Source organism: Hetaerina americana, unplaced genomic scaffold (genome assembly GCF_022747635.1).
Source record: "Hetaerina americana unplaced genomic scaffold, ioHetAmer1.1.p SCAF_4, whole genome shotgun sequence".
Classification (NCBI taxonomy): domain Eukaryota; kingdom Metazoa; phylum Arthropoda; class Insecta; order Odonata; family Calopterygidae; genus Hetaerina; species Hetaerina americana.
The window spans coordinates 82359101-82372720 of NW_027286985.1; the positions used below are offsets into that span (position 1 = coordinate 82359101).

At 36.8% G+C, this 13620-nt stretch overlaps 1 protein-coding gene across 1 annotated transcript; it reads left to right on the forward strand.

Moving 5' to 3' along the window:
- Positions 1–4505: 4505 nt before the first annotated feature.
- Positions 4506–7203, forward strand: spt4 (Transcription elongation factor subunit spt4). Its single transcript, XM_071590317.1, has 4 exons — positions 4506–4684; positions 4764–4870; positions 4950–5005; positions 6949–7203. The coding sequence occupies exons 1-4, from the start codon at positions 4616–4618 to the stop codon at positions 7065–7067; spliced, it is 351 nt and encodes a 116-aa protein (XP_071446418.1). The 5' UTR covers positions 4506–4615; the 3' UTR covers positions 7068–7203.
- Positions 7204–13620: the final 6417 nt, after the last annotated feature.

Genomic DNA, 13620 nt, shown 5'->3' on the forward strand with positions numbered 1-13620 from the left:
AATGCTGTCATCTTTTAAGACCCTCCCCCTCACTCAGTACCAACTCCCAACCACTCGCCACCTGTACCTCAAAAAATATTATATATCGCCTCTCCTGTAACTTCTGCCCTGCCTTCTACGTGGGCGAATGCACGACCGCACTTTCCCTCCGCATGAATAACCACCGATATTCCACCAAATCTCCCACCTTTCTTAATTATCCCATCCCTACTCACACCGCTTCCCACAACCAATCTTTTGACGACTGCTTCTCTGTTTCGGTGATTGAAATCCTTCCCAAATCTGCGAGTATAATAGAGGTGAGAACCCGCGAGATGGCGCATATCTGGGTGGCCCAATCGTTCAAACCGCCCGGGCTGAACCAAGCCCACTGAATGCATCAATTGGCTGCCTACATATCCCCCCCACCCCCTTGTTCATTTCCTATTGGTCCCTTTACCTCTCCTTCCCCCACCTCTCCCCCGCACATCCTCTCCGCTCTTCCCCGAGAACGCCATTCTGAAGACGACAGCCGTGCTGTTGAAACGTAAAATAAAAAATTGTGAGTGTCCTTTCTTTGTGTCTCTATATTCTAAAAATCTGCATCTGTGTTTATATATATATATATATATATATATATATATATATATATATATATATATATATATATATATATATATATATATACACGTATATGTGTGTGTGTGTGTGTATAATTAATTATACCTATATCATTAATGAATTATGCATACAATTAATATATATATATAGATTAATGAAAGACTTACTAGAAGAATTCTGAAGCGATCCATGACCGTGCTATTACCTGGAAGCCACTGGTTATTCCAGGTCCCAATTGGGCTAACCTATATCAAGATATTGCAGGTTTATTTTCCGAAGGGATTAAATCTCTGTTTCAATAGATATCACGAAGATGATAAAATGTATAACCTTCATTGGTGGATGATGTCTTTCTTAAGAGAAATTCCCTACTCCATCATAAAAGCTGATTATGAATTGTGCCGAAAGCCACATTTATCTTACAATTTCAATTTGCCATGATTAAGAGAGGATCACTGGACTTTCCGATTAAATACGAATAACACCCACGAAAAACCTTCCCCATAAATATTCCGCACTGTTTTTTGATACTCTTGAGACAGTCTTTTCATGCTCAAAATTAAGAACTAAATTCTTGGAATCTTTAATTTAAAAAAAGTTACCGAAGGAAGGAAGCACTTGACATGATATTTAAGCCATAACCAACTTCAATAAAAACAACGCATCATGATTTTGTAAGTGATATCTTATCAAATCAATTACAGTCAGCTGTGTCAAAAATTATTTCAATGCATTCAATTTCCTGCTAACAGATGCTATCATGTGGAACACTCACCAATATTTTGTGACACTTCCACTAGACCCTAATGTCGCTGGCAGGTGTGAAATCGGCGTGAACTGAAATCATTTATTCACTCTCTCATTGCTTTGTAAGTTGTCCCACTTTGTCCTTACTCGCGCGCAATACAGATTTCACAGCTCAACCTTTCTACAGCCCTTGCATGGTGGAAAATACGAATATTTTGAGGGAGACCCCTCCCGGCTCACAGCTCAGTAAAAAGAGATGCCTTTTTTCTGCTTGACTGCGTGACTCTCTTTAGATTCGATCGGAGGGAGAAAAAAGCCAGTTGTTTCGGGGCAGCAATTTGAAAGTTCTATATCACGTTCAACGCACATTGTTTGGTGATTTTTGCACAACAATCACCATTGCATATCTGACGCATTATAAGTGTAAGATTTTTGTTTTTGGCAGATTATAATGTGTAATTGCCCTTAATTGAATACATTAAATTCGTTTTCTCATGGATTACAAATTTGAATTCAAAAACAAAATCTGCGACACTTTCCTTCCTGTAAGTTTATCACGTGCCCCAATTACAATCTGGCCTGTTTTAACAAATCCTTTCACAGGGCACTTAGCTTGCAGCAATACAAATAACTCTTGGATATAATTCGAAATGATCGACGTAGACTTTCTGCTACTCCACCGCTTCTAAGTAGTATCTCATCACGGTACTTATTTCAATAATTCCGCTATCTCATCTATTCCACTATCCCTCTATCTCATCACGGTACTTATTTATTTCAACAATTCCACCATACAATGCATCAGGTTGTTGGGCAGTGCCGGTAATGGCAGTGCCTAAGTGTCACCAAACATCGGACTTCCCTGCTATTACCATGCAAGCAGAAACACTTTGTGAGTGTGGGGTGGGCAAAATATCCTGCTTTCTTTGACTATCAACCTTGTAAATTATCCTTTCCTTGAACCTTTCATAGGCACCTGGTATAGAGAATCCATATATTTTTAATCTTAGATCTACAAATGTAGCATCTGCAAGCAATGAATTTTCCTCAACAGACCTGAAACTTTTATTAAGTCCTTTCAGTAACTGTGTTGAGAGAGATATGGTATGGTTACGCATTATTAGAGCCACTCGCTGCTCTTACACCCTAAGGATTGAGTGAATGATTTTACTTCTGATACATGAATGCTTCCTTCCCTGTCACCATCTGGGGGTGATTAGATGTAATAATATAATAGAATAGGAACAGCGACTCATTTGAATTTTAAAACCAATTTTTTTTTTAGATTTCGATTAAAGAGAACTGGTCTAAGAACCGAGAACTGTTTTATTGATTTGGGTGATAATTAATTCACTGTTTTAAAATGACAGAAGAAGGCATAAAAGTTATCAATAAGTTTTTTGATTGTAGACATTGTGGAATTCATTATGTTGGAACCTTACATTTGAAGGTCAGATCGCGGTACAATAAATCCAAAACTCATATATCATTGTTACATCTCCTTAGCTTGTCCACATATTCCTCGTATGTGTTTCACCCAGGAGAGATAGAAAGTGAGGGCAACGCCTAGGTATTTAATCGAGTGTACACATTCCATTTCGGTGTTCCCGATGCACTATGAGTTCGGGAGGGAATTGCTCTATTTCCAAAAATTTGTCACTACGAACTTCTGCAAGTATAATTCTAATTGCCTAGAGTCGCATCAGCGTCGTAGAGCATCAAGGTCATCTGACAAAGCTGCTGCGTCCTCACGATCACGGACAGAGGAAGAAAGAGAATGTGAGTATTAGTTTAAAGCGATTTTTTGAGAAAATAAAGAGAAATACCGAGGATTGGATGAAAGAAGTGAAAAGAAAATAATGGTTGCTTCGTGGTGAATAGCACGTCTCAATTAGGATATCGTTGGTTCGTCTGCATCGACCTTCATGTGCATTCACCTTCACCACCTTTCACGATGTAGGGCGAGATAATAAAAGAATAACAAATATTTTTCCACTTAATAATGAAATCCCCGACCTGCTGTGAGAATTGCCAAGAGAAGTACTTAACTTAATTTGTTAATATGCTTGTCCTGCCAATTCTTTTCTAGAATTAATCCTTTGATGTACGTCATATTAATTAGAAATAATTTTCACTTCATCCTACGCTATTGGCAAATTCCATTCTGTTTTCGGATTTCTAATTTCCACTTACGAATACCGTTTAGACGTGATGCTCTTATATTCATGTGAAACTTTATATTTTAATTTTATTAATAGAACTAACTAGAAATTGAATAGTCTTCACTCCTTCATTATAGGCACCTAATGCAGCCAGGGCATCTATGTCATTGACGGAGGGGGGAAAAAGGGCTGAGAAAGTACAGCAAGCGGAAAGAAGAAATAGGAGAAAGATCAGATAGATAAAATGATCATTATCGGGAACCCGGACTGCGCAGTCCAACAACCAGGTCCGGAGAACAAGGTGATACCTATAATCCCTGCAATTGGTTAAAGATTCAACCTCATCGAATTACGAACGAAAATACAATCCTATTAAATTCACTAAAATATGATATTTCTATCAGCGTTTCGTAAAATTCATCATCCTGGTTGATGGCAAATAAAGCAATGATAATTATGTAAATGAAAGAGGACAATGTTTATGTTTTTTATATGTCTACCACAAACTGTCGGTATAACACATGGACCATTAATATATAGAGGATCACGGTTATTACGATTATCACAAATTAATGGCCAAGGTAAAACTCAGAACATAGAAGGGCAGTAACTAAATAGCACAAAATAACAAGAGAAGAAAAAATTGATGTTAAACAACTTGTTTGGAGAACACACGAGTATCCGTCTTTTCAGTGTTTCATATCCAAGTCAGCTGGAAAGCTCACGTCTCGGCCGGGAGACTATTTTTCAGCAATACCAACACACCCGTTTCCTCTTTTCATCCGGATTCCACGACTATTTCTTTTAAAACAGCACATTAATTTCCCAGAATTCTCCCTCAATATGCCCAAGATTACGCAAATCCTATGCTCATGATCTAGAGCGCAAATAATTAACATAAAAAATTACTGAACATGTAGTTTTATGTTTACTCGTTTGGTAAGACTGGTGCTTTTATTTTCCGAACTGAGGAGCAGGTATACCTTGCGCCTGAAGTACTTCTTAGAGATTGTTTTCATTGACATACTCAGCTGGTGTTTTATTCCTGTTAGAGTGGCTAAGTATTTTAGCAGGTTCAATTTGCTTAAAACATAATATTGTGCAGCATGTCCCTTGAAACTATTCCGAAAGATCTCAAGAATCTTAGAGCTTGTTTAGTTTGCTCCCTTGTTAAGGTTAGTATTATCATCGGCCGCGTAAACCTGTGTGAAGTGTTATTGATGAAAATTCTGATTTGAGATCCTTATTTTGCAGACCTTAGATCAATTTGAATTTGATGGATGTGACAATTGCGATGAATTTTTGAGAATGAAGAACAATAGAGACAATGTTTACGATTGCACGAGCACTAATTTTGATGGGTAGGATATTTATTTCGCAAACTGTGATGGTATAGAGGCACTTAAACTATTTTGATTTATTTCAATATTTATTATACAGGTTAATAGCCGTGATGAGTCCAGAAGATAGTTGGGTGTGCAAGTGGCAGCGGATAAGTAAGTTTTTATTTTAAATTGCTGTACTTTTTATAACCTAGGAGTTTTTTTCATTATATACATTGTTAGCAACATTAGCCGAAAAGGTAATGTTCATGTGTAAAATAATAGTTTTTTTACTTACTATTTAATGCGATGACATGAAAGTTAGTGTTGCAATAATAAAATAGTTATATTGCACGCTTATTTCTATTGTTATTTTGCGCGCAGAGTTTTTTATACAGAAATACCATGTTATTTCTTGCTTCATTCACCATAAACTGGTTGAGTTGGGTTTTGTCAAAAAACAGAAAAATATGCATAAATTTTGTTAATATACATCACATGGAAAAAAGGTTGTTAACACAAAATAGGGATATTTTACTAACAACATTTTAGGCTTCTCTTTACACAATGCACAACATTTGCAATGCCCAGAGTGCAAAGGTTTGATAAGCAAGTATGCTTTAAGATTACGCTGTATAAGTATTTGAAGGAGATGCTTTCAAATCTGTAAGAAGCATGATAAAAAATTTGGTTCCTTGGTGGTATGGCTCCTCACCAACCAAGTTAAACAATCGTGGCACAGCGTGTATGTCAAGTTCAGTATGTGTATCATGATGAGGGATATTGAGGTTTTGTTCGTATGTATGCATGTTATTCTTAACAAATAAAGTGGCATAATTTGCAATTCATGAAAATGAGGCCTGCAGGAGTGTCTGAAAGGTAAGTTTCAGATATCTCTTATGGCCTTTAAAAACTGCACTTTAAAAATCTTTTGGCTATGGCTTGAGCCACCCTAGAATATAATGTCATATGATAATCGAGATTGAAAATTTGAATGATAAATATATTTTAGAATATTTAAGCTAGTCCTAAAAAACAAATATCTCAGCTGGAAAAGAGTTATTAAGTTTAGATTTGAAGTGTATATATCTGACATCATTTATATAGAGTAGAAATAGCAAATGACCCAGGATAGAGCCCAAACCAAACAGACAGTATTTGATGCATTATTTTTATAAAGGAACTAAGTTTTAAAGTGACTAAATAGTGCCTGGCGGAGGTTATATAGGGTATGAATAGGGTATAAAGTCACAATTCTATATTTTTGAGGAGACTGTAGGAGTACGAGACCTATAATAATTAATAATGATAAATCCAACATTGGTTAGAATTTTTCTCAATGGGCAATTTATATATGAAGGCCTTTGTTGGCACCAATGGCATTTGGTGGTACAAGTTTTTACAAACAAACCTTCCCATTTTGGGACAGTGTAGAAGGAATTATTAAAAGCAAATTTATATTTTCTGATGTCAATCTTACCCTTTTTAATTTACTTTGAACATCTCCACTCGCCCTCTCAGTGGGACTATTACTATATGAAGTGCATGTTTTTAGTTAAAAATTAGTACATTTTGCTGTTGTAAGCATTACTGTTTTGCTGCTGTAGGCATACTGTAACCTGAAGGTTTTACAGGTAATTTTACATTTACTTATTCAGTTGTCAAGAGTTTTGTTCAACTTCAACCACAGTAAAGAAGTATTTCACTGAACTGTCATCTCCATTTTTCCGCTGGAAAAGTTTTATTATGTGTAATAGAAAAAAGAAATTTCAGGAATTCACCATTTTTAGAATTAAAACTACATTTTTATCTATTCTTATTTCATCTCGAGTACTTGTTATCTCTTCAATTGATTTACCATTTGTTTGATATAACCATGTAAACATTTCATTTGATTGTCGAGGTGTTGAACTTTTTAAATGTTGCCACAGCTACTTGGGTTTTTCAAATTCTAAGGTGAATCTTCTTTTAATAGCCAACTTGATAAGTAGTCTTCTGAAATATTTTTTTTATTCTTTGGGTTTTAGCCGTATAAATTATATATATATTTATAAAGAATGGTTATCAGGTTGAGCATAAACTGAGCTATTTGTTTAATATGTTTTTTTGTCTTTCAGGTCGGCTTAACAAGGGAATTTATGCCATATCTGTGTCCGGGAGACTACCTCAGGGTATCATCCGGGATATGAAGAGCAGAGGCATCCCATATAGGTCAAGAGATACCAGCCAAAGATAACTTTTCAAAATGTTTAATTTGTAATGCATTGTATGTATAATCTAATTTGAATGTGGTTATATTTTTTATTTTCTCAAGTATTTGAATATACAATAAATAGTAATAGATCTGACGCTTGGTATACATATACTTACATTTTGGCTTTGTCTAAGATAATTTGATGTTCATCGCCGCTGACTCACCTTTCCCAAAATGGTGATCAAGTATTATAACTTTCCAAGCACCTCACTTTTCAATAGGATAGGGTCGATACATAATATTCCTAAATGAATGACGGCAGGGCGTACCTCTTCAGGAGATAGGTCACTCAATACAATCCGGAGGTGCAGACTGAGCCTCAGCTGCAGCAGGTGCTTCACCATAGCAATTTTTTGCACAGGTGTCCCAGTAAGAGTTTTCATGCTGAGTTTCGGAGAACAAATGGAATGTTGTTCTTTGGGATGCTGCTAATCCTAAGTCTGAAATTGGGCTGTTCAGATGCTTCCTCAAAACAGCATTATGACTCTTTCTACCTAGCTATATTCTTCACTGGAGGTCTGCAAATTCAATGCTCGCAGCCATTTTATCTTAGTGAAGGGGATGGGTTGCCACATAGTGAAGAGTACATCATGTGCTGTATATTCCTTCAGCTCACAATACCAGCTGCAGAAATTGATTTTTTCTAATATCCATGACAGTATTCAATGCCATTCAGGGTTGCATTGCTATGGTAGTCCAGGAACTGAGGCATAACAGTGAGAAACATCTACCCTTCTTTTCTCTTCATTGATGATGTTTCTTCTGAGAGAGTTTTTCTGGCTAATGTTTTCTCAACATTGAAATGTTCACTCCTTAGCCATTTTCAGGGTCCAAAAGAGAGCCATTCGGCTGATGAATTTTGCTAAACATAATGCCCCTTGCCATCCCCTAATTAAAAAATTGGATATATTGCCAGTGACATGTATTTATATTTTTCATCTAGTCGTACATATAATAAGAAATCTTATCTAGGTATGTGAAAAGTTGCGATGTACATAAACATTGTAAAAGGCAAAATGAGAAGCTGCTTGTTTTATATGTATGCGCAAAAAATGCAGTTGCTGGTCCAATTTTATGGGCTTTCAACTTTATTACTAACTCCCAGCTGAGATTAAGAACCAAGAAAGTGTGGCTGCATTTAAAACCAATCTCCCTAGGTTCTTAAAATTAAAAATGTTTTTTTCAATTGTTGAATTACATAATAATGCCTGACCACTTTTCTGCAGTGTACATAACTATGCCCAATATCAAAGTTTTGACAAGTCATATCTGAACATCCTTATTCAACGTCCCTGTCATCAACTCCCTCCTTGTGGAAACCTCTGCCTAGTGCAATTTTTCTCCTTACGTCCCTACTACTTTGACCATGTTGGTGCAAAACAGTTCCTCAATACATGCCCTCCTATTTTCATGTTTACCTTAGCCTTTTTCCTTCTGGAAAATCACATAACTGTTGTTTTCTTAATATTGATTCTAATCCCATATTTATCGCACTGAATTTCCAGTTCACTCAGTATTACTTGCAGCCCATTGCCTCATTGACTACCTAGACTTGGTCATCAGCTACCATAACTGATTTTGCAAATTTCCCGCTGACTTTCATTCCTACCTGCAGTTCTTCCCATGCCTCTTTAATCATTTCCTCCACAAGTATGTTGAACAGCACTGGCGATAATGAGAAACCCTGCCTTACACCTCTTCTTATCACAGCCCATCCGGACTTTCCATTCCCCACACACACCAGAGCAGTCTGAGACATGTATAGGTTGCGGATTAGCCTCCTGTCCCTCCAATCTATTCCTATTTTCTGCAATATACTCATTAGCTTTTCCCAATTCACTCCATCAAATGCCTTTTCAAAATCTACAAAGCAGGCAAATACCCTGATTTTATTCTATATTCCTCTCGATTAGTGATCTCATTCCTGCAATGGCATCACGTGTGCCTCTCCCCTTCCTAAATCCAAACTGATCATTCCCTAAGTAATCATTTGCCCTACTCTATATTCTTTTTATGATGATCCTGAGAACAACTTTAACTGTGTGGGAAATCAAAAGTTGTTCTGTAGTCCTCGCATGATGTAGCCTTTACCTTTTTTGGAATAGGAACTAACACTGATCTCACAAAGTCTTCCGGCCAGATTCCTCCCTCATAAATACTACGAATCAGCCCATATAGCCTCTTCCTCCTACATTTTCCTAAACATTTCAATAGTTCCGCGGGAATGTTATCCACACCCATGGCCTTATTTAGTTTCATCCCCCTTAATGCCCTTTCTATCTCATCGTCGAGTATGCCTGGACCTAAGCTATCTTCCTCTACGTCATATTCTTTTTCAAAGTCTAACTTTGTTGGTCAAAGTTCTTTACTGTACAGTTCTTCTGTATACTCCTTCCATCTCTCTTGGATCCTTTCTACGTCATCTCTAACTGCTAGCTCAAATCTTCCCTTCTTACTTCCTGATAGTGATTTAACCTTGCTGTATAGTGCATAAATTTCACCCTTCCTCTGCAAACATTCCATGTCCTCACACTGCATCTTACACCACGATTCTTTTGCTCTATTTGTCACCTGCCTCAATTTATTCTTTAACTCTTTGTACTTCATTTTGTCTAACTATGTATTTACATTCTTCCATTTTCTTCTCTCATCTTTGTAATCATCTCATCCATTATCCATAGTTTCCTTGTCATTTTCCCATTAACAGTTCCTATAGTTTTTTCTGCGGCTTTCAATATCCCTCTCTTGATACATTCCCATTTTTCTTCGATGGTACTCAGCTCTTTACCATCATCCATGATTTTCTCTACAGCCTGCTGATACTCCTTCCTTGTCAATCTCAATGCTTTTGCACTCCATTTCCTAACCCGCCGCCCCTGCCTTATCTTTTTGAAATGGACACTACACTTCATTACAACTAAATTGCTGTTAGAGTGCGTACGCTCCCGGGAAGTTGTTCGAATTCATTACACTGTGTCTGAATCTGTGCATAACAATTATATAATCTAACTGATTCCTAACTTTTGTGGTGTCTAAACCAAATGTTGGTGATGACTAACCCTGTCTCCAGCAGAATTCAATCGCTTTCTCCCTGTGGTAATTCCTAGTAAGTTAACTGTAGCCCTCCACATCATCACCATCTCTTCCTTTGCCTATCGTTGCTTTCAAATCCCTCATTACTATCAAATGTTTCCTTGCGGGAACATATGCAATTATATCCTCTAACTTATCATATATCTTATTGAATTTTTCCTCCTTATGATTTTTTAATGGCATGCATACCTGAAGAATGACCAAGTTTGTTGGTTCTGCTTTGAATTCTACTAGTAATATTCTTTCCTACCTCTCTATTCAATATTATGTTAACCCCTTGTTGGCTGTTGTTTCCGCCACTGTATATTATTCTAAAATTACTATTTTCACTCCTGTCATCCCTACTATCCTTCCATCTCACCTCGCATAAACCTAAAATATCTATATTTCCTCTCTTGCTTAGTATTCTCCAATTTTCCTGTCCTCAACATTCCAAATTCGTGTTCCAACTAAATTGGTCTTCTTCTTCAGTCACTTTCCTTTGGAAGGGTTTCATGGGATGACGATGGCGGAAGCCTTGCCTCTGCTGGGCATGACACACAGCCGTTTGGGCTGAGTCCTGTAGTTGCCAGGACTCATATTCTTTATATTGTCCATCATTATATTCTTGGGAATAGTAATTGAGGTGGTTTCCCATTGCCTTCCCCAATAGTGTTTTTAATGTGACACCATCACTCAATGACCGCCCCACTGGGGTCAGATGCCTTTGCAGCCGCCTCTCTGAGGTATGGACTTTGCGTGGCCTACCTTTTATCTGGCTCTAAACGTTTGACCTATCTGTCATGGGGGACCCTACTAGGAGCAATTATCATTTCTTCTACCAGCGCAGCTCTTGGGTTCTGCGGTACGCACCTGCCCTTCCACCACATCAAGGTTGCAGTCCATGGGAGGAGCAGCAGTTAATATATCCCCATTTTTCATGGAAATGGGTACCTTAATAACTCTTTAAGGAATTTATTTATATTTTAGAAATAAAGAAGTGTCTACTGTATGACTGATTACCTTATGATTGAAAAAGTTGAGATGCCAAAAATACATTGGAATAGAGCCCCATCAAACAGGATATCTAGCTCTACATACACATTACACTGCAAGCTGCTAAAAGGATGCGTTGTAGGCGGCTCAAGAAAGCAGTCATCATGATAATCAGTCCTTTAATCATGCATATTATTATGGAGAACTTTATTTTGAAGTATATCATGCATTCTACTGTTGTAATGATGAAGTTTGTGAGGGAATAAGGATTATTTACACTGGTTTGACTAGCAATTGCTGTTCCAAAGCCTCTTATTGTGGTTTTGCCCACCAATTTAACTTAGGGCAAGAATTAATCCCACCATACCAGCACTAAACTCAGATAATTTATATACTGAACATTGTTTCAAGATAATTCTGGAAGAGTTCAGCCATTCTTTAATTTATTCCCTTTAAATTCAAAGCTGTCTATTAATAAGAATTATTTCATACAACCCCAAATTAGAAGTCTTTCTCCAAGATTAATTTCATAATTGACCATCAAAAGTAAAAACCCAGGTTTAAAAGAAAACCAATTACCGCTGGAAATCCTGAAAAATGGTTTGCGAACACCTGCTAGGGCATGTAGCATAAAACCAATAAAAAAATATCTACTTATCAATACTGCAGAAACATGTAGGAAGAAGTCAAATGGATGGGCATAATTGTAAGCAGTCCAAAAGAGGGTGCAAATATTATAAATTACAGATTCAGGTGTGATGTGGTGGAACAGTGCCATAATAGCCGAGAAGACTACAACAATTTTCCACAAAATAAAAATTTATTCACAACCAATTTCATTGCACTACATCATTTTCACTTGAAAATAACGTAATGCATCGGAACTGGACGTGAATAAATTTGTATTTTGTGGAAAACTTAGCATGTAGGCCAAATTTTTACATTCCAGTTATTGATCAATGGCTGTTTTTGCGAGGATAATGGATTTAAATATAAATCTAGGATTTGTGAACTGTAATTTAAAATTATTACTATATTGTCTGTTCGTTCATTTATAAATTTTTTAGAAATTGCTTAATTAGTTTTTCATTGCAATGGTAACAACTAATTGAGCCTTTAAGTGTAACTGCCATTTATAGAGGCTAGTGGTAAGAAGGAAAGCTTAAGCGAGCCAAAATATAGTCTCCATCCATTGTCATCACTTAATTCAAGATCCAAGCACTGGATTACCAACATATAACCCTTTAGGAAGATTTTAGAGAAACAGTGATATAATCCTTTATTACCGAATTCCATTAATAAACACCTCACATTAGCTTTTCAATAATGGATTTGTAATATTTGATCAACTTCAGACAAATTGGCAATGAGTATCTATCATTAACCATTTTTAATGACTCATCAAAAGCGTGGTGATGCAGCAGACGCCACATTTTCAATTGCAAACTGCAATCCTGATGACAAATAGGATATCATCACTCTCCATCGTTCCCATTACCTAAATAAAGGTAGTCAGTATCTTGAACAGCAATTGAATAACTACATAACAATTGCTGTGACATTTTCCATGAATGAGCAAATACGGTCTCTCTAATTCTTCAATTTACCAGTATGGTATTCATTTGTAATCAACAGCTTTCTGTCATTTAAGTTTGGGCAATAAGTCATACGAAGAGGGCCTAACAACTTAGAGACAAACGAACACCAGCAACTCTCCACATTTAATTTCTTCCTCCTATAATCCCAATGTGTTTGTGGATGCGACACAATTCCAAGCAATGGGCAACCTGGGCATAACTGAGATGTGGCCATTTTATGAAACATTTCCCATCATCGAGCAGAGGACACAGCAGCACTAATGGGGGTGATCCACTCAATGAAGATATCATGTAAATACATAAATATCACTCTCTGTAGCGTAAAAAAAACAAAACAGTTTCTGGCATCACTTGGTGGAAAATCTTCATATTGAACTTGAAATAAAACCACTTGGCTTTTCCATATAGAAAAAATTTTTATTTACTACCTAGGTTTCGTAATGGTATAACATCATCAGTTCTCATGGTCAGACCTGATGATGACATACCATAACGATACCTAGGTAGTAAATAAAAATTTTTTCTACGCGGAAAAGCCAGTGATTTAATTTCAATTTCACTCTGTATTGTAACAACATGGCAGCTTTACACTCCCTTGGTAAATGAAGTGGAATTATATTCTGCTTAGCTGACATTGTAACATTGTATTGGTATATAATAAAGGATCAGTCAGTATGACCCGGCAGCTCATTCTTTCAACTATAAAGCCAGCTGACCATCCTGCCTCCCTATGCCATCTCGGCCACTGACTTATCAGCAGCTGAGCTGGCATAATGATAAAGCATGTAACGGAGAGTCGGTCAACAATACTCCAGCATGAAGGTGTAAAGAGAACTAGTGATCTATAACAATGATATCAACCATACTAG

Coding starts and splice junctions, on each gene's coding strand:
- spt4 (XM_071590317.1), top strand. CDS start 4,616: ATGTCCCTTGAAACTATTCCGAAAGATCTCAAGAATCTTAGAGCTTGT. Junction 4,871..4,949: donor ACGAGCACTAATTTTGATGG/GTAGGATATTTA, acceptor TTTATTATACAG/GTTAATAGCCGTGATGAGTC. Junction 5,006..6,948: donor GTGCAAGTGGCAGCGGATAA/GTAAGTTTTTAT, acceptor TTTGTCTTTCAG/GTCGGCTTAACAAGGGAATT.